This window comes from Streptopelia decaocto (assembly GCF_964273445.1).
Source record: "Streptopelia decaocto genome assembly, chromosome: 3".
NCBI lineage: Eukaryota > Metazoa > Chordata > Aves > Columbiformes > Columbidae > Streptopelia > Streptopelia decaocto.
In genome coordinates, this window is record NC_138656.1 from 61,395,521 (window position 1) to 61,417,682 (window position 22,162).

Here is a 22,162-nt window from a genome sequence, read left to right on the forward strand (position 1 = left end):
TAGTGGCATTTTCGGTCTTTGAAAAGACCTCCAGCCTAATTATAACATGCCTGTCATTTTTAGTTGCAGAGTTTGAAATGCTTCACCAATGAGATACAGGTAATTTAGCCAGCATGTCGTGTGCCTTTTTACCCTTTAAGGAGAGACTTGAATGTGCCAATTTGGCCTTTGAGAGCTGACAAGGTATTACATGTTTTAATTTGCCTGAGCATTGTTCATATACACCTGCCGCTGTGGATATTACATCTTGACAGCCATTGATCAGTCTGCAACATGAGAAATACAGGAGAGAATAATGGACTGCAAGTTTGGGGGAAGGGAGAAGGACCTTCGTATGATTCCATACTAAGTTTCTTTTCAGCTCTTCCCAAGGTTAATCTACAGGAATGGGAGGTCTGCTGTCCCATGTCTGGTGTATAGCTGGCGTGAGCTGTGCATCCAGGCATTCAGCACAGCCTATTCCTGAACAAAGGAAGGGTGACTTTCCAGCTCATAAATGCAAATAAAATGGTGGCCTGTTCTTCATTCCTACTGCATCTGTCTGCATTATCTTTTCGTCTGTAGCAGTCAAAGTAGAAATGTCCAAATAAACAGTGGTAAATATTAATGGCAGTAGGTACACACAGAATGAAAAATACAAGCACTAATTTCTACCTTGTTTTTTAGCTCAATAGAAAGAACTTTGTTTCACCCTGAAATTGAAAAGGTTGTTGCTTTGCCGTATCTTCTGAGTCAAAGCCTTACCAACACCCTTTGCTGCAGCATTTAAAGGGGGCAGATTTGGAAGAGGACTGACAGTCCTTTGAGATTTGAGTGAATCCAGCAAGAAGTAGTAGTAGTAATAATAATAATAATAATAATAATAATAATAATAATAATTTTTTAAAAGGTGGTACTGCAGAGGTCTTCCCGCATACAGGATATTACTGTTGTGTTTATGAAGCATGATTCAAAACTAAGCTGCCATCTAAGCTTTAATCTTAGTGATTAATTCCTGGGGGTGTTTATTACATGCTTACTTCATTACCACTTCTAGGGATAGTATGTTTACCCAATGGGAAATGCACTTCAGAGTTTACGCTGTAATTTTTTAAGATACTAGAAAACATCAATGATTTTTATTACTTTTGTGTTAACATAAGATATTTTTTCTTGTTTTTAATCACCCTTCCAGCTTGTAGGTGCAAATGGAGTTCTAAATGTTGATGGAAAACTCCGTCTGCAATTATATTACCCACCTCCAAGGACCAAGTCACATTCAAATACTGTTGAGATTTATGACTGGTGGGCAAAATGTCCTAGAAATCGTTACCCATCAACTTTATATGTAACTGTAAGAGGCATAAAACTACCAGATCATGTAAGTTCGATATATAAATATATGTACAAATATACAGACTTTTCTGTAAGAACTAGTAACTAGCTAAAATGTGTGTGTTTGTATGCATGTATATAAAAGCTATACTTATATGCAGTATATGAAATAGCTAGTATATAACTAGCTACAATAAAGAACTTTGCATCTTAAGATATGTGTTCCAAACTCAACCCTTAATATCTGTGAAAATAGGTGTACTTTCCCATATTCAACTGCATATTTTGCCACTGATAGTCAGAAAATTTTGTTGAATATTGATATTCCTTCTCATTGGGAGAAATGCCATTTTAAGTCATGGGGCTCATGCAGGTGTATAAATTCTGTAAGTGAGAGAAGATGGAAGTCACTTAACTCTGATTCCCTGCACCCTCAAGCTATGATGACCTGTATTTTTTTCTCAGATGAAAACTTTTAAAGCCAGGCTTACAGTGGTAGGTGCTGAGATGTGCATTCAAGATAAATACAGTTTTTATTGTTCTACAATGTGAGTACAATATTGTTCCACTGCATAGCTTTCCATATGTATTTACAATCGTCATAAGTCTTCTGATCACTGTTGATACGATCAAGGGTGATCTGTGGAAGCCTGGTGAGATGTGGTCTAAAACAAAGCTAATCGGTGGGATTATTTCATATGTTTTTGGAACATTTTTAAAAATCTGTATACTGGAATGACATCTGCAGAGGAATGACATCTCTTGCTCAGGCAGCTGCTGAGGTGGTTAGGAATTCTGCATGCTTTGCTTGAGTGGCTGTACTTCATCTTTCTGGAAGGGTTCCAAGCCCATCTTCTCCATGGTTTGAATGTTTTTGTGGCATCTGTCCCTACTTTACAGGCCTCTATGAAGCTCAAGTGATGTGATGAATTTGTTCAGGCTTTCAGAGCTATGCTTGACTTGGATCCATTAGCTACTGATATTATTTCATTCAAGTTCTGATAAATACCAGATTTATCAAGGCTGGGATTGAACTCCTGATACGAGCCATGGCATGATACAGTTTTCTGTGCGTGTACTTCTGCTTCTCTTTAAGATGTGTTACAGATCCTGCCTAGTCTTCTGCAGAAGGGCCCACATCTCCCATACCTCCTGCGTGAACTGGTAGTTATGCAAATGGATGTCTCAGATAAAACAGAGCATCTTGCATGGAAGTAGGCATCTACGTGTGAGCAACTGATTTAAGCTCTTAAATGGTTTCTACTTGCATAGTAGTTGTCCAACCTCCGTTTTTTTAGTTGGAGGAACCTAGAGAGTTAATGACCCTGAAGTGGATACCTGGTGACTGTCAGCCTGGAAGAAAACAGAAGTCTGGAAATTATATATGCTTTACCTACAATTAAAGTCACAAATGTGATCAGTCCTCCTTTTTCCTTTGCAACTCTTGAACATAGTTTATTCAATACACAACACTGATAATATATTTTGGTATTATGAATGGATTTCATTGCTGAAGCAGTATCTTGATTTGAAGATGGTAGGTTTATGTCACTGAAACATGCTGAAATGATTTTTTGTTAGTGCAACACTTTTACCAGGTAGTAGAGCGATACTCATTTTCAGTGACCTGGATAGTTAATAAGAATAGAAAAGTATTGATTATTTGAAGAATCTTTCATACCATCCAACTGACACAACTTTGGAAGCTCAGCTTATTTTCTGTCTCGCTGGTTAATTTAAAAGCAATTTTTGCTAGTCAGTTTTCTTGTATTAAACTTTTTCCAATCTCTTTATTTTTCAGATGTAAAAATGCAAAGCCTTTGAAGTTAAAAGTGCTTTTTGATCTTTAAAAATATTGATTTTGATTTTTAAAATATTTTTTCCTGATGCTTAATTTTGTTTTTCCTTAAGGTTGCTCCTTCTTTCTACTCCTTGATAGCTGTTCAGCAGGAACAAGGTAGTGCAACACTGGGTGAGCTCGGGAGAGAAGAATCTAAAAGATCTTGCGAACTTCTTCCAGAGGAGAAAAAGGAGCCATTTAAATGGACAAGATTGCCCGGACAGGTGAAGTATTTTATAATAAGTATTAGGAAGCAAATAATTCATTAGAGCAAGTTTAAAAAAGAAAAAAATATTAAACTAAATACAAAACATAAGGAAATCTAAGAAGTAGTAGAAGATGCTTAGTGTCTTACCAAATATGGTTGATTTAAGCATTTTTTCCCAGAACAGTCAGGCAGTTTATCTCCAGAATTCTCCAGGAATTTGAAAAAGTTAGGGCTATTCAGCTAGTGGAAGTAAGACAGGAAACAAACACGTTCTCAGATTTATCTTGATTGGAAATAGGTTTTCTTTTTTTTTTGCTGTTGTTTTGTGTTTTGTTTGTTTTTATTTTCCTTAGTTAAAGTTGTTTTTACTGTATAACAGAATTGAAGGAACTTTTTCATTCAAGAACCTTATTAAGAAGGTTCTTGCTGACTTCATCCTAACTCCTAGATCCCTGTAGCTAATGGAAATTAACAATCATAAAAAGGGAATATTTTTGCAAGTATATCTAGAATGTCCATGCAATTTCATATTTTTCTGTAGAATGGCATTAGCATGAGTTCATGGTTCTATAAAAATTTAAATAACATAAGATTTGTTAACAAAGAATGTTGCTTTTAATTTTGATTACATACTGTAGTCCTTCCACTGATACATTCAAAAAGAACACTTAAATATACATGGACTTATTTTATGTCCCAGTAATTTTTGCTAATAATAATAAAACAGTAAGTAACATATGAATCTGTTTTTACAATAGAAGTTTTCTTACATATACCTTTTAGGTATCCTGCCTTTTTTGGTATGTTAATGTTTGTTACTTTTCAGAAAGTTGCCATCCTGAAAATAAGTGTGTAATCAAAACCAAGAAGAATATGATCTTAAGAATATTTGCATGCCATCATACAAATAAAATTTGGCAGCTCGTTTATTCTTGGACTAGTCCATGTACATATTGAAGAGCGTTAGTAGCAACAATGATGTATTTTGTGATGTGCTGTCTTGTGAAAAAGTTTCAGTGAGGTTAGCATGATGTGGCATATCTGTTGGCCAAAGAATATTAAACCAGATATGCTTGTTTGAAAATTAATAATTGCTCAAAATTATTATTTCCTTTTTATACATTCAAATATTGTTTTACCTTTCAAGCTGAATTATATTTTTAAAGAATCACAATATATTTGTATCTGTCTCTATCAATATAGATAGATAATGTTATTTTTCCAAAATGTTCTATAGAATTTTGAATTATTTTATATATGAATTAAATATGAAATTAGTTTTATATGTGAACTGTAGCTACTTGACCTGTGAATAAAATAAGTTTGTTTTGAGTTGAATTATTGATTCAACATTGTAATGTTTTATTTCAGGGAGGTTAAAAAGTGTAAGAAGGCTTAATTGCATATATAGTTTCTAACAAGATGTCTTTAACTGTATTCTGAACAGTCTATATTCAGTTATTTCATAAGTAAATCTATATACTTTTAAATGCATATGAATCTGTTCATACTCATTTTTTGTTCATAAAGGTAAATCAGGTTTAGGTTAAATAATCAAATAACTACCTGGATATTTTAATTCCCCTTAAACTTGGAATTTAGTTCTGGAGAAAAAGCCCTTGGGTGAAAAAGAAGAAATACTTTTGGAGAAGGAGGGGACTATAATACTTGTGCAATTTTTTTAAATATTATATCTCCAGTTATGTTTAAAAAAATCAGGACTTTGAAACACAGGGGAGGAATGCTTAAGGTGATTTGGTAGACCAAATGTTTGAGTACCTGTAGCTAGACTTCTGAGTTGACACTGCAATCATTAAGGTACTAAAAGTTGTGCTTAAACTCCTTAAACAAGCTTGACTTGCAGTCCAACTCTACAGCTTATATTATTGATGGAGGTCATGATTAAGCACTTCTTAAGATTAAAGAAATTATTTCCGTTTTAAATTTTCTTCAGTTTTTGAAACTTTCTAGTTGTCTGTAATAATGAGACATAAAATACACCAACTAGATGTGGCCTAAGTTATGCAGCAGGAATGTCTGTTTATAAGCCTGAATTTTTATTTTAAATTCCCTTAAGATGCTAGTAGCTTTTTAAAATTTATGCATGACAAGAACTAAGAATTTTTTTTAAGCAATGGGTAGTTAATATTCATAGCTGTGTAATCCCAATTTTTACCTGAAAAGCTAGGCTTGCCGCATACCCAACAAGCATCTGTTTTCACTGCGAGGTGGAGATCTGGGCTGTTTCTGTATTCGTTTCTCTCATGATGGGAAAACACTGGCAGCAGCATGTGCAGGAAGGAACGACTATCCCATTGTTTGTAAGTTTAAAATATGTTTCAGGTTTTTTTTCTTCTGACTCATATAGTTTGCAGTTAAAGGGCAAAAGATGTGGTTTATTAGAGGGTTTGTTTTGTAACTGTGTTTTGTAAATTGTTCTGTGCGTTAAAGAGCATTGAGGAAGATGGTATTTCTGTGTAAATAGGGCTGGAACTGGCTTGTCATACATGGTAATGTATAAACAATTTAGTAGTATGAAATCACAGTATTTCTGCGCAGAGGTCTAATGGATATACTAAATCAGTTTGCAGAAGGAACATATTTTCTGATAATAAGTTTTTAAGTCAAATAACTTTTCTAGCCTCCTAACCTGTCCTGAAAGTTAGATACCTTGAATACTGCCAAGTCCAGGCAGACTACTGGAGGCAGCTGTCTTTCACGGTCCAGTTCAGCTGGAACTACAAATATTCCCTATTATGCAGAGCTGGGGCTGCTTCCTCACAGTAGGCTCAACTGCATAGTTCTTAAGCCCTGCATAAGAATTTTGAGGTTTCGAGAGAACAGTATTTTAAGTGTACACAAAATAAATATTTAAATGCAAGGAACAGTAAGTGTGGATTTCCTTATTACAGGGTCCCAGAAAATGATCTCCGTGTTAATCTACTTCAAAGATTGGTCAGATAGCTGTCCAAAAAAAAAAGTCCTAACCTAGTTATCATAATTTAAAGCAAGTAGGCTGTTTCTTAAGGGTTAAGATATTTGTGACATCCATGAACCACTAGATGGAAGTATATGCATGCTGTCCATGCAGATTTAGCAATGGTTTTATCTTGTTCTCTGAAGCTGGGAAGATAAAGAAAATGAGTTGACTTACACTAGCAGAAACTCAGCCTAAGATTAGACTAAACTTTGCACTTATAGCTGCATATAGTTGATTGTAAATACTTACAAATTTTTTATTTTTCTATTTAAACTTCACTAGTGTATGAAATTCCTTCTGGACAGTTCCTGAGAAAGTTTTATGGTCACCTTAATATAGTGTATGATCTTTGTTGGTCAAGAGACAATCAATACCTTCTTACTGCATCATCTGATGGCACTGTCAGGTCAGTATGATGATTATGTTCTAGCAGATAGCATCAGAAGCACGAAAGAAAGTGGTCCAATTTCATGTTTTACTACAAACAGTGCTATATTTTTTTTATTAAAGATTTGATTGCAGTGTGACTTACTATGTAATATTATAAAAATTGTGATGGAGCTAATCGCTTATTCCATATTTTCTATATTGGCTTCTTACATGTGTATTTGAGACCAAGACTTTTCCAAAAACTGTAGTGTCTAAATCTATAGTGCAGCAAAAGCCCAAAAGGCTTTCCATTTCAAGAAGTCACAGAGACAGTTGGAATATTCTGTCCTTGGAGAAATTATGAATGCAGTATTAAACTTGCAAATTTGAGCACGAGGCAGAAAATTGAAAATTTAAGGTTCAAGTTATGTGTATAAATTGGCCACACTGCATGTATATGTATAATTTTTTTAGTTTTTGGAAACTTAATTAAATAATTCAACTCAAGTTGTTGTAAATGAAATTTAGTAATATTATTTCCAAGACCAAATGTGTACACATTTTCCCCTACAACTAAAAAGTGTACTTCAGCACAATGTTAAAATACTGCTCTGTTCAATGTTTAAAAGCAAAACCCTCAAAACTGTAGAAAAACGTGAAAATGTGACTGTGACACTGCACAATTTTATTATAAGCAACTTCATAGGTTTTCATAAAGCTTTTTTTTTTTTTTAGCTCTTCAGATCCCTATCTGTTGTTTCTGTTATGCAACCCAGTAGTGCTACAGGCACTTGCATAATTAAAATGCCAGAAGTATTGTTACATGATATATTGTACGTGTGGAACTGTTTTACTTTTTTTTTTTTTTTTCCTGCTTGTATGTAGGTATAAAAAAAGTATTTTGAGAGCTTAGCCTATGTGATTATTTTTTTTATCTGGAAGCAGATTAAATAAGATTTTTTTGTATAGATATATAGAAGTAATTTCACTAATTTATGATAGCTATAAGAAGGCCCAGCTGTTCCTCAATTCTTGAGTTTGTGGCAGCAAGCTGAAACTGTAGTGGCCTGCCTCCTTTTCTGTGTACTATGTGTAGTCACTGCAGGAGTTGTAAGTTCCTGTATTTATTAACCCTTGCCTTAAGTTCCTTAAAAAGTCTCACTTTATGCAAGGAATTTCTTCTTTTCCCCTTTCATATTGGGAGCATTTTGCCATTGAAACATGGTAGAATTGGAGGATGAGAACTAAAAGGCACCCCATTGCTTTAAAGACACGATCAGCTGATTACCCGGATTGTGTCTCAGACTGAGTTCTAAGGCAACAGGAGGAGAAATTATGTGAATCCTTCTTTATATGTATATTTTTATACGTTACTCTTGAGTCTTCCCAAGCTTTAGTCCCACATTATTTGTAAGCAATAAAGTAACTTTTATGTGGTTAGAGCAAAACAATTATAAAATTATGAGAGGTAGACTCCTTGTGACCTGTGCACATTAAGTTGCAAGTTAATTGCTGTACTCTAAGGCAAGGGTGTTGAACTCTTTTTCTTTTTCTTTTTTTTTCTTTTTTTAACTACTCCTACATTTATACAGTCCCAAAATTACAGCACTTTGAAGGCAACCACAAGGTTGATGTGGCCCCTGGTGAAAATGAGTTTGACATCCCTGCTCTAAGGGATTGCAAGTTTGTAATGAACTCACCTAAGAGTAAGCTTAGAATTCTTCAGCAGCCACCAGAATTAGCCATCCCACCTGGAAGGGTGGCATTCAAACAACTAAATTCCATATTGTAACTGAGCACTCTCTGAACTGTGCTACCCACCTGTATTTCATGATCCAGGTACTATTTCCTTCTTTATGGACTCAATAATAAAATGTATAGCATCAAACAAAAAACACTTCCTAAGAAAAATATGATCTTACAGCTATGGGTGGTGAAGGATAGGAAATAGATGAATAGTAAGAACTGAAATTATGTGAAGAAAGCATCCTTGAGATCACAATCACTGTGTGGTAGGTAATTGCTCTTCTAAAACTTTCTGGGGCTTTATTTATTTATTTAAGTGGTCCTTTGTGGGTTTTTTGTTCTGTTTTTTTTAAGAAAGTGATACCCCAGAAGGTCTTAAGAATTTGTTTATAACTCCTGAAAGACAGAAACCGATCCATTCCATGGAATTCATTAAATGTATTTTAAAATGTGCAAAATATCCACTAAATGAGTAAGTACTCATGGATTTACTTTGAAGACAGAGTACTATGTAAAGTAGTAAATGCATTTTAATTCTTTTTAGAAAGTACCATATTAAAGTGTTAAATACAGGTGGAATAAATTGGTAGCATAAACAGGTGGTGTTAAGATTTGCAAGCATTTGCCTCCAGAACCCACTGGCACAAAATATTGCATCAGTTATATCTGTGTATGTGATTGCTTTACACGGTAGATATCCTAACATCCTTTTCTTTTAGAATGTGGAAAATAGAAATGCAGGCGGCATCTGCAGTGAGAGTTTTCCCTCATCCTTCATTTGTTTATACTGCAAAGTACCACCCAATTGCTGACTCGTTGGTTGTGACAGGATGTTATGACTCAGTGATTAGAATCTGGAATGCAAATGTGAAAGAAATCCATGGGCAACTGCTACAGGAACTTGATGGTCACAAAAGTTTCATCAACACACTTTGTTTTGATGCAGAAGGTATGTACTTGGAATTACCTTTTCAAATAGTCCTCTGTTCAGTTGGAGACCAACTTGAGTGTTACTAGTTTGCTCCATTTCATAGAAGCAGTGGGAAATGTTTGTAATGAATGTTAGTATGATGCCTTGTTTGGATAAACACAAAGGGACACATAGTCCCTGGTATAAATTGAGAGTAATCAGAAAAGCTAAGTGTAGAAAGGGCAGGCAAACAAGTGTGTAGTGATCAGGCAATGATGACTGGGCAAATTTTGGTCACATTTTAGTTTTCATTGTCCCTATAACTAGCAGTTATTAGCTAGCTAATATTTTGCACATATTGCAGCAAAAATTAGCAGAACATAAAGCCCAGATGCTACTGTTCAGAAGAGACAAATGCATTAAGATGCAGATGGAAAGCCTAGTGGTTAGTGTAGAGAGGTAAGTTGGAAATAAGGCAGGTTTGGCTAGAATTCTTTGAGGTGGGAAAATTATGTATTAACTGGAAACCAGAGCAGGAAATCTGAAACAAACTTCTAGAGAACTCCCAGAACAGAACTTAAGAAAAGGAGATTGCATGCTCAGAACAGTAGCAAAACCAGCTCCACCATGTTGTCATTCAAAGTTATCAACCCATTATGAAGATAAAGAAAACAAGGTAGCAGTAGTTAGATTGTGAGAGTTTTAATGCTAGACTGAAGTAGCGGGAAGGTGATGAACTTTTCAACATTGACAGAGCATATGAAAAACCGGGAGAAAAGGACAGAGATTTGACCATTGTGAGTTATGGTAGCTGATAGATTAACAGCTGAGAGTGAGAGATGTACTGAGATGTACTAGTGGAAGGTAGGAAGAGTTAAAGATGGGTGAATAAAATACTTGGAAGTGTTCGACTTTTTCTGGTATTAGTGACATCATTAGTAATTATTTGGAGGTACTCACTGGAGTAGGTACTACAAAGAGGTAAGAGTTGCATTTTTATAAAGAATAAGTATTTGTGCTTAATTTAAGAACTGTTGGAAAACAGTATTTGTTCCTTGTTGAAGGTGCTCTCAGAGAATGTATAGGTAGGTAAGCATTAGGCTTTCATGTGAAACTCATTGAGCTATAAATGCTCATTTTTGCACATTCTAGAATATGAGTAAAAATGGAAAAAAAATATTCAGCACGCCAGTATCTGACTTTTGTGCTGAATCCAAATTTATGGTATCAACTTATGTCATGCAGTATGAGCAAGATGTATTTGCAATGAGTATATCGTAGCAAAAGAGAGGAAAGAATTGGTGTTCACCTATTTACAAAAATAAGAGAAAAAAGTTGCATCTTGTTCATACATCCTTTTCTGTATTTGTTCTTTTGTGTGGTATTCTTCTGCTTATAGATATTATTTCACAGGGCTCCACATGTTCTCAGGGGATAGTTCAGGACTGATAATAGTTTGGGATACATCTGTCAAAGGAAGTTCTCAACACCTGTTTCAACACTGGAGGATTAATAAGGTACACAGGTTTCTTAAACTAGCATTGTCATTTCTATGTGAACTGTTCCAAATCTAGTAATTTGATTTCAATTCTTTTTTTTTTATATATCAACTTTTGTTTAACTGAAAAGGTGTATTTTCTTTAAATAATAGCACAAAAGAGCTGATAGAAAATACTGTAATTCACTGACTTAAAATTTTTGAATTGTTTTGCAGCTTCATTTTTTTGTATATAAAGCATGAAAATACTTGAGGTTTAATAGCATTTTATTAACAGATAAATGTTAATGCATTAGTTTTGTTCTCTAGAGACAACAATAAGATAGACCACAGGCTTTACAAATCACCTTTGTTCATACCTCAGAGGCCTAATGTTCAGTCAGCATTTCTGTCATCAACTGTGTTTCAGAAGTTCAGACTCACAGTAGAATCTGCCCTGTGATTGTGAAAAGCTGGTTGCCTAGGATGTAATGCCTTAATATAGGAACATACTTTTCCCTTAATAGCATAGAATGAAGTGGGTGTAAAAAGAGTAATGCAAGAGAAAAATGAATAATAATACATAAAAACATGAGTTTTAAAATACAAAGTTACATTTTTTTACTTTGTTTTCTTTCTTTTTGTAGGAAATAAAAGAAAATGATATTAACGGAATACCAATAAATCATTTGGAGGTGCATCCAAATGGAAGGCATTTATTAATCCATGCCAAAGACAGTATCCTCAGAATCATGGATCTCAGAATGTAAGTAGATTTTTTGGTGCCAGGTGTGTGTTTCCTTTTTGTTTTAAAGTTTACTTGGGGAAATAAAGTTCTATAAAACTATCAAATGTATAGTTGTGGAGAAGAAAGATGTCCTAATAATCAAGGATAGCAATATTAGAGTTAGGAAATGGTTTCAAAACACTGCTGTATTGCAGACCTTTTGTGTGATATTGAGTAAGTCTTTTAGAATATCCAAAATTCACTAGAATACTTGGGAGCTTAAGGTGGCATGAAGGAGAAAGACGCTTATCCCCTACGTATTGCATTCACTTTTAAAAATGCAATCTGGACTTGAAAATAGCTTTGAACTTGTAACATTCCTTTGTGTGTTACTTTCTTGTCTTTAAAACTTTGGGAGAAGTATTTTGATGATAAAATGGAATGAAGATTGTCACCATAAATACTGAAATATGCAATAATGTACGTATTATGGTATATTAAGCTGGCAGTGAGATGTTTATAACTTAGTTTTTGATGATTTTCTCATTTTCAATAGTTGTGAACATGATTCTTTAATAATAAACTACAACAAAAAATAAGGGGAATCACAGAATCACTTGAGTCATTGAGGCTGAAGAGAGTCCAGTCCAACCCCAATAATCAAAGCAAGACAGCATGTTACTCAGGACTTTGTCCAGTTGGGTTTTGAAAATCTCTAAGGATGGAGAGTCTACAACTTCTGTGAGCAACATGTTCAAAAGTTGATTCACTCTCAAAGTAAAAGAATTTTTTTTTTCTTAATTTTAGACAGATTTTCCTATATTTCAATTTGTGCCCATTCCCTCTTGTCCTTTCACTGGGTGAAACTGAGAAGAGTCTTATTCCTGTCAGTTTCAATAAGATGCACCTGAACATTCTCTTCTAGAAAGGCACGTCTAAATGATTTTTCCTTAATTTCATGGGTTCCTTTTCTTACCTTGCCATGCAGAAAATCAAAGGTCCCTGGTGTTCTACATGAAATTACCTGGGAGAAATACCTTTATGCTCTCATAGTATGAGAAACTACTACATATTTTGTACATCTATATATCTATACATATATATGTATAGATATATATATATATACACACTCTCAGGAAATCTTATTCTTAAATAATAAGTTGGGTTGGCTATTTGAACTAAAGACTTTCTAGTTTTATAGTGCGCTCTTCATCTTTTACTGTAAACGATAAATTATAATGACTGTGCTAGAAGACTAAACCCTCCAGTCAATCGAAGCATGAAATTGATGGATTGACAGAGGAAACCTGCAGTGAAGCATATAGTGACCTTCCATCACTAGCATTCCTAAAAAGTGCAGAGTTTTAGTTTAAGAGAGAAAAATGGGCATGCATATTAACGTCTAAGAAAGGGTTAATATGGTGTGCGGTTTCACATTTATTAAGCCAATTTATCCATAGGACACACCATCTCCTCCTACCCCCCACACCTTTGGCCATGTATTCCTAACATTTCCTTTTTATCAGCTCTAGAGATCTTTCAATGCAGGGTAAGTCAGATCAGTGAACTGATCCAACTAAAATCAACCTACAAATACAAATGATTAATTTTCATTTTAATCAGCTATCTGATCTAACTCATCTGATAGCTGCCCAAACACTAAAGAAATGAGGGAGAGCCTGGGAAAATAAGGGTGGAGGGGACAGCAGCATTGACTACTGCTTTGAGTGCAGCCCACAGTTACATGGGCTTGAGCCTATCAATAAACCACAGGGTCAGATACCCTGCAGTGATAATTTTGCACGTCAGCATTAGCTGTTCATTCCTTGCATGAGAAAAGAGGGGGTGGAGGTCACAGATCAACACAATTCACTTTGACTGACAGCTAGTTGTTCTTAACTTTCCTCTTTCAACTTGCTTTTTTGATCTTTTTGGATAATGCTGTTGTCCTGTCACTCAGGTATGTGATCAGGGATTTGGGTTTGGTTCAGAGCTCTCCTTAGGGTTTCATATACAGGTCAGTTTTACATCTTGCAGAGCTCTTCCACATGACATCTCAGAGATACTATCTTTCTTATTCACACAACTAAAACTTTTATTTGCGCTAATATGGTCTTGCACTGTAATCACTAAAGCCAAGTAGAATTGCATGTAAGGTATATTTATTCAGAATGTTTTTAAAAATAGTTTTCCTGTCATATTAACTGCATTGTACTTCTCCCAGCATAATTCCATTGTTTCTGCAGTAACACGTTTTAAAAATTACTGTCTTTGAGAGCTGTCGTGGCCTATTGCCATTCTTCTTGCCTTAAATCCTGCATCATAGTATTACTGCTGTATTAGTCTCCATTTCGAACTTTCATATCTTTCTAAGTTGTACCTCATGTTTGAGATAGCCACTTACAAGCTGGCTTTTGCTTCTTTGGATCCTGTTGCAGGTTATCTCTTACTTGATGCCTACAAACTGTTTGACAGTAGTTTATTAGTAGGCCATTATTACTATTCTGACCAGTAAAGTTTCATTGAAAAAATAATCAGTAGCACAATAATATTAAAAATTTTAATGTTAAAAGTAAATCAACATTGGTGCCTGAAATTTATTGATTCTACTGCTGGTTTTCTGGCCAAGGAGGCATTTGTCTTGAGAGCTAAAGGGAGCTGGATAAATTTAAGCACTACTGGAATATAATCAAGCTTAGGAAGTGTATTGAAAAACTTTGTCAGAGCTTGGAGAAATAGTGCCAATTTCTTTTTTTTTCCTTTTTTTTTTCTTTTTTTTTTTCCAAAGCCCAGGATCAAGAAAACATAAATTACTACATCTATATCCATTCTCTAGATCCAAGTATTTCAATTTTCTACTGAAAGGCAAAGATGTACACTTGCGTCTGTAATTTCAGGTGCATCATGAAAGCCAGGGAAAAGAAAGGGTAAAAACTGCACTCTGCAAAAGGCAAATGTTTGCATTATCTATTTGGGATGCAAGGTGTAGTGATTTTTCTGAGGAACAGAGAGGGGGACTGACACATAAAAATTTCAAAGGTTGCTGAATGGTTGTCTGTTCTGAAAGTATCTGCTACATTTGTAAACTATTCTTTATCTTTAGCTTATCTACAAAGAAATACATAGGTGCCACGAATTACAGAGAAAAGATTCACAGCACCTTAACGCCCTGTGGTACTTTCCTATTTTCTGGAAGTGAAGATGGAAAGGCTTATGTTTGGAATCCAGAAACAGGTAACTGATATTATGGTGTTAAGCCAGCTTGTCAAGACTGAGGGGGAAATGGTTTTGTAAACTATATTGAAACACTTTTGATACAGAATGAAACTTCAGTAAGATGTTTTATAATAAACCCTGAAACCTTAGCTCCATCTTTTAAATAGCTATTATTAATCTGTAAGATTTAATTCTTTAGAGGAAATTAATAGGCAGAGGTAGCATTTGTAATTACCAGCAGGAATAGAGCACCTTAAGTTCAGCGTTTTCTGTACTGCAATTCTTCACATGTGGATGAGGGTCTTAAAATGGAATGCACAAAAATGCTTTCAGTCAGATCTGTTGTTTTGTGATCAGAGCCTCTGAATATTTTTGGACTTTGGAATATAAGGTTTCTTTGTGAATTATTCCCAAAACCGAGTAGTTTCAAAGTAGCTGTCAAAAAAAACCACAAACAAACAAACAAACAAACAAACCCAAAACCAAACCAACAAACATAAAAAACCCCAAACCCAACAAAAACCAACCAACTAACCAACCAAACATGGAAAAGTGTTAAGCAAATATAAGATAAAGCGTTTATCATCTTCATTGTACAGTACGGTAACAGGGATAAAAATAACAGCAGAATGTAGCAGAATACACTTTTTGGTTTTGGTGACGTTATGTTCTGCATCAAATTATGATCTAAATAATTTCTGAAAAGGAAAATGTGAGTATTTTTAAACAGGCAGCTAACCAACAGTTCTGTTTTGAGTTTCTTTCTATGTTTCCACCTATATTAGCTTACATCTTTGCCACTACATCATTTTTCTGAAAACTTGAAACAAGAATAAAAGGAAGGAGAAATGTTACTTTTAATAGTAGTATGTTTTAATTGGGCTTTGGCTCTTTCTTACACACTGCACTTGCATTCATAATGCCATCAGCTGAAGAGCTGATTTTATTTATTTTTTAATAATTTTGTGCTCACCCTTCACTCCTATTGTCAGTATTATATAATTGAAATCCACAACTAAAACAGCATCTCTGGTAAAATGCAAGCACAAACAAATACTGTGGAACGCCACCATTCCAGAACTTGATTATCAGAACAAGAGAACTCAGCTGACCTGATGCATTCTCTGGGGTTTCCTGCAGCTGTTGCAACAGCACTAACTTTTCTGACTTATTCAATAACTCAAAAGCATGGAATATTTTTTTGTCTTACACCAAATATTATTTTTCAATCAATTTCCTTATTGAAAAGTATTTATTTACAGTGGCAGTCACTGCACTGTAGTAATACAATCTTTAACCAATTGTTATTTTGCTGTATCAAATATATTTCCATGGTATTAATGAATGTATTTCACTTCTGTAGGGGATCAGGTGGCCATATATTCTGAACTGTCCTTCACATCTGCACTTCGTGATGTTGCCTTTCATCCACATGAACACATGGTGTCATTTTGTGCCTTTGGACAAAACCAGCCAATACTTGTATACATTTATGATTATAAAGGTACAGTACAGATTTTCTTAATACACACCTCTAAATAATTTATATTTATAAATTATTTGCTAGTATTTGTACTTCTTTTAAGGGAAAAAGAAAGCAGTCATTTGATGATAATACACATCTTTACCCTGGGAGATACCAAAACCCAACTGGACATGACCCTGAGCAACCTGCTCTAGGTGACCCTGCTTTGAGCAGAGTCTTTGGCCTCACCAATCACCAAAGGACCTTTGCAACCTCGAGTTTAAATGTGCTATTGTATGTCATCCTGTGTGATTCTTACAGCACTTTATCATGCATAGACGGTGTCATATAAATATTAAAAGCCATTTTTTCAGTAGCAAGTCAGATTATAGAGTCAGAAAATATTACTGTTCTGAAAATTAATGAATAACTTAATAGAAATCTCATTATTTTGTGCTATGTTATGAAATCATATTAAGGAGCTATATAGAAATTAATTAATATGAGAGAGAATAATTGTTTTAATAAACAGGTGTTATGTCTGTAGTATGATTATGGGAGATACACGTTTATTGCCCATGTTATACTAAAGAGAATATAGTGATAAATGCCAACTTTGCATTTTTAATATACAAAATACAATTTTGACTGTCTTTTGCAGGCTTTTCTGATGTTGTGTTTTTGTGGTTAGCTTCAGCAGTGCCATCATTTCACTTAAAGACAATGTTTCAGGTGTCATGTTGGATCTAGACAGTAGATAATATGAATTATACATATCTGTAACAGATTTTTGTTTGAATTACATTTGCAGTGAATATAGATTTATAAAGCTAATCCTGTCTTCAGGCATTTGCTTTTTAAGTAACATGTACTAACAAAGGTACTCATATCAAATCTCACAGTTTAGGTTATTTATTTGTTGAACTTGTTGACTTTTACAGGAAAATAAAGTGGAATGACTTCACGATCAATATTCAGTGCTAAACTTCAATTTCTCATTCTAGAGAGCAATGGAAATTTTTTTCACTATTCAGCAGCTAATAGGATAGTTTAACATAAATGTGTGTGTATTTGGACATCACACAGATATCACACTGGTAGTTATTTGTATCATCTATGTGCTTAACTAAGTCACTGGTGATTATAACATTTTGCATAGGTTGTTGTCTTTTCTACATTGTGTGTTACTGACTTTTTGTTCCTTTTTTGGTTGAACACCCCCACTTTGCTTTCAGAAGATAGTCTTACTGCCGTAGTGCTGAAAGAGTTAATCATATAGTAATACTAATTTTAGTCACTGACACAGTTTTTAAGACCCCAACAGTACATATTTTACATACACTCACAGTTTTATGAGTATCCTAGACAAAACTTTCATGAAGAATTCCTTTAGCCTTTGTTTGCTTGAGACCACAGTACAAAAAATTGCAAAGGTCAAACATTTTTTTTAAGTGACAGTGCAACTTTAATCAAAAGTATCCTATTCTAGAGCAGGCTACCTCCTAAGAATGCCTCCTGTGCCTGTGTCTTGCCACTTCAGAAATTTTACTTGAACTAGGCTGGAAAAAATGTGAAATATACCTAGTATTAATAAAATAGCTGACTTAAACTCAGTGCAAGCTATATAACTTTCTTTGCCTTTGGAAACATTCCTTTCTCTTCCCCCTCACCCTCCTAATATTTCTGTATGGAGGACACTACTGTTTGTAAGAAACACAAAAATAGCAGTTCTGTGTGAGAGGTTACCAAGCACAGATAACAGAAGGGAGACATGATCAGTAAGAGTTAGGGGGAAGTGGGGTAGTTCGGGGAAAATTTCGTGGCATTTTCAAGTTTTCCCTGTAGCACTATTAGTACAGATTCTGATGGTGTTTCACTGAAGACATGTCTGATGAAATGACAGTGACCAATTACTTTTTCTCTGTGGCAAAGTAAGGCTTCACCTGACACATTAATATTGGTTATTTCTACAGTTGCACAACAGGAAGCTGAACTCGTAAAAGATCTCAGTTCATCACTTTCCACAGCTGCACCAAGAGGGCCACAGTTCTGTAGTAGTTTTTCTGAAATTCCTATACAACAAAGTGCACTGATGTCTCCAGCAGATCAGTTTGTCAATGTTGCGAGAGCATCAATGAGAATGCAGAAGGTGAAACAAAAACTTGATTCTGTTATGGTAAGTCAAATTTAATTAATTTCTAGAAGTATATGGTCTCTGCAGCCAAAGTTCATATTCTGGGGCTGGTATGTGTAACGAAAGGTATATATGTAGCCTTGGGATTTGTTCTTCAGAAATTAGTATAGCTCTCACAAGTATTAATGCACCTATAAATAGCTCTTTAGAAGAGATTAATCGCATAAAATCACGTATTTATGACAAAGGATGTTTTCTGTCAATGCTCATTGCCATTCATATGATCTACTCCATAGATCATTATGGCTGAGCATTTTTTTTTTCCTTCTTCTCTATTCACCTTTAGAATTGTTTGTGGCATAAAGGGCAGGGGAGGGCTACAGGGCTTACCTGTATGGGAGATCATCATGGGCTGCCCTGTGCTGGGCACAGCCATTTCCAGCAAGTTCCACAGAGAACAATATTGAGCAAGTGCACAACTGAAATTGGAACAAAACCTGAAGAGCATATAGATCCTCTGTGAAAACATACTTAAGAAATGTTGGTAGCTGTTAGGGACAAGAGACACCAGGGCAAAGGAGGAAAGCCAAAGGAAAACGTCAGGAGGCACACTACAGGAGAATACAGGAGGAGGGATGTGATGAGGCACGAAAGAAGACACAAGGAGGCACAAAGGTCATTCAGAAGACAGTGATGCACAAATGGAGGTACAGGGAGAGAAAATGGAGTAGGCCTGAAGGGAGAGACAGGAGGAGATGTCTGAGGACACGCTGAAGAAAACACAGGAGGAAGTATACCTCTGAAAGGACTGAAACCTGTGAGAAACCCACGCTGGACAGGTGTGATCCCTGAGGGGATTTTGGCTGGTGAAGACATGCACTAAAGCAGTTGAAAGGAGTGAGAAACAAAGAGAAGCAAAAAGAGCTCACCACTCCACACTAATCTCGCTGTCCTGCACTGCCCATCACCTTACCAAAGGGACTGAGTGTAACAATGGCAAAAGCAAGCACATTGGGAACTAAGAAGGAGGAGAGAGAGATGTGTGAAGCAAAGTTGAGACATCATCTGGGTCTTCTGACCCTGGGCGTTTCCAAACAGTACAGTATGGTGGTTGAAATAGCCCATGCAGTCTGATGTCTGTCACAGACAGTGATGGTTATAAAAAACTGAGAGTGTTACCTTGTAGGACTTTATGAACCACTGAGACATTTGGAAGAGATTTCTTTTCATTGAAAAGACTCTTGATATTTGTCTTTTCAGTGATCCAACATGAGAGTCAGGGTATGGTGATCCCTCCTTTGCAAGCAGAGATAGGGTCGTTTCTTGCATGTGGGTACAGTATTGCCTGCCTGCATTATCAGAGATTCTGGACAGCCTCAGACTACAATATATCAACACTAAAACTTGAAATTTCTACTGAATTGTAATTGGGAATTACAGTTTTGGATGCACACAACTCCATTTTTCATGTGAAAAAATGGTGCAGATATGTAGGTGCAGGCTTTGTTGGCGGGCTTGTTATAATGCATACTCTCATAAATGCTTTGCTAAAGTGTTTATCAAAGTAAGCCTCATAGAAGTTGTTACTCAACCGCATATATGAGAATGTGCTAATATGTCCGAGTACAGAGAAGTGAAAACGGAGAAAGGAGTCTTTATTAAGCCACACACAGGGTGGCAGGCTGCCCTGTGATAGGTTTGGAATATGACACTCCAAATGAGAAGGCAGGTGTTATCTTGTATGTATTCATCTGATGGGAAAAAATAAAAGGGAACTGGAAACTACGTAGGCTTTTAATTGGTCTTTGGGTCAGGTTTGCATGTCAATGCCTTGTCACAGACATGTAGGGATTACCATGTTGGGACGAGCATGTTGGCAGCATACCTTGTAGACAGTAAACCTGGCTTGAGGTCATGCCTGTGGCCGTATTTTATGAGACAAAAGTGCTGGAACCTCTGAACAGCAGATCTGCCAACATGGGGTCTCTGGGTTCAGTGTGTGTGAACTTAACAGTGGTAATCAATGGATATAAAATTAACTCATAAATGCGAAGTTTTGAGGTCTATGAATTAGATATATGATTTGAAAACGTAATAAGAATGCATTAAAACTTGATTTAAGGTAGGTAGAGAATATTCTGATGTTGTATGAGCTTGGATTTTTGTGTTGTGGCCAGTGCTTCCTTATCAGGTCACTTTAGAACCAATGTTTTTTCTTTTTTACTTTATTTTTTTTTCTTATTGCTACCTAAACAGGAACCTCAGTGAATGATAGAGGAAGTTTCTTTTCTTCTCCTCTGCAACATTACCATTCTTGTTAGCCCAGAAAATGTGTAATTAGAACCAAAAGTAGACTACTGGGCTAAAGCGTTAGCAGCAAAAGCTCAGACATTTTGTTACAAAAGGTAAATATTAATTTCTCTATGAAACCAGAATGCAGAATTGGCTACTTTACCAGGCAATTAAAGTATAGTGAGCCTTGGCAGCAATTATCTCTGCCTCAAGGAACTAATGCTAATGTTATGTTTCTACTCATGGAAGTTTTTGATAGGAAAACACTTAACCTGTCTCTACTCACTGAAAGAACTCATGAGTGCTTTTCATTCACTGTTACTGTTTATTTATTTAAAACTTCTTTTCCAATACCGGTTTATAACTTTCCCTAACAGGAGGGTGATATATGTAGATTATGTGATTATGCAGATATAGGGATAAGGGCTTCTTTTACAGGTATAACATCCTAGCTCTGAAATTGTGATTTTTAGATGTCAAAATTTTCATGCTGTAATTTGAAGGAGGAGAAGAAACCTTTGTAGTGCTTAAGAATAGCATGTATATGTACTCTGTCATACTAGTCCTGGAGTCAATTATATGTTGGCTGCTTCATTGCTTAATATGCAAATACTTCTAAATTAATAAAAGGATGTTTGGCTTTTCCAGTCTTTGGAATGTAATTCTGAAAAATGTTATTAAAAGGCTATCAAAGTGGTCACCAAACTTCTGATACTCAGAGGGTTTTAAGTCCAGTATTAGACAAGTAGAATGTAAAAGTATTCTTTCCCATATACAGAACTACTTAAAACTGCTCGAAATCTTTTTGTCCTGTGGGTGTATTAACTAATATGCCAGAATTCTTTAAGGGAGCAGGTACTGTGAGAGAATCCAGCAGCTTATACCTTGGATTGCATCAAATGTACTCAACTTCCATCATTAAGCTGTATGACTATAAAGTATGTTCATATATCATCGTCAGTCTTGTAGGAATCTGTCCACCAGATAATCTTGGTTTTGGCAGATTCCGAAATACTATTCTTGGCTTCTGGGTTTTAGGGCAGCTCTGGAAGAAAAGAATTCTCTAGTAACTTACTACAACTTCTACCTGAAGATGAAATCCAGAGGGTCATTATATATAAAACACTGAAGGCTCTTGTTAAAACATTACCAATTCTTTGAATGTTTACGGCCAACAACAAGGTGATGCTGCAATGTCTCTGCAGGCTGGAATAGCTTTTTTACTTGATCGTGTCTGCAATACATAATTTTGTCTATGGACTGTCAAGCCTTTGCTTGAGCCCTTCTAACACTAAACTTGATTGAAACTGACATTGAAATTTAAAAGCTGTAGTACTGTACTCCTGTACTCCTACTTTAAGCATTATTGCCGATATATTTTCTTCCACTGAGGAAAATAGCAGTATTTATGTATTGGTTTTATTTCTAATTCAGTTGTCAACTTTTACATTCTTAGGAATCATGGTGTAATAACCTTTTTAAAC

General features: G+C 35.4%; 1 protein-coding gene across 4 annotated transcripts in view; it reads left to right on the top strand.

The window, feature by feature from the left end:
- Nucleotides 1-22,162, top strand: part of AHI1 (Abelson helper integration site 1) — a 91,948-nt gene that overhangs the window by 18,188 nt on the left and 51,598 nt on the right. For all 4 annotated transcript variants that reach the window (XM_082049750.1, XM_082049749.1, XM_082049748.1 and 1 more), the window contains exons 10-19: nt 1,175-1,360; nt 3,226-3,378; nt 5,551-5,683; nt 6,625-6,748; nt 9,177-9,406; nt 10,781-10,884; nt 11,492-11,610; nt 14,675-14,805; nt 16,151-16,291; nt 18,226-18,428. In XM_082049750.1, coding sequence (XP_081905876.1) covers nt 1,175-1,360; nt 3,226-3,378; nt 5,551-5,683; nt 6,625-6,748; nt 9,177-9,406; nt 10,781-10,884; nt 11,492-11,610; nt 14,675-14,805; nt 16,151-16,291; nt 18,226-18,428 — 1,524 coding nt within the window. The remainder of the gene's footprint in view (nt 1-1,174; nt 1,361-3,225; nt 3,379-5,550; nt 5,684-6,624; nt 6,749-9,176; nt 9,407-10,780; nt 10,885-11,491; nt 11,611-14,674; nt 14,806-16,150; nt 16,292-18,225; nt 18,429-22,162) is intronic.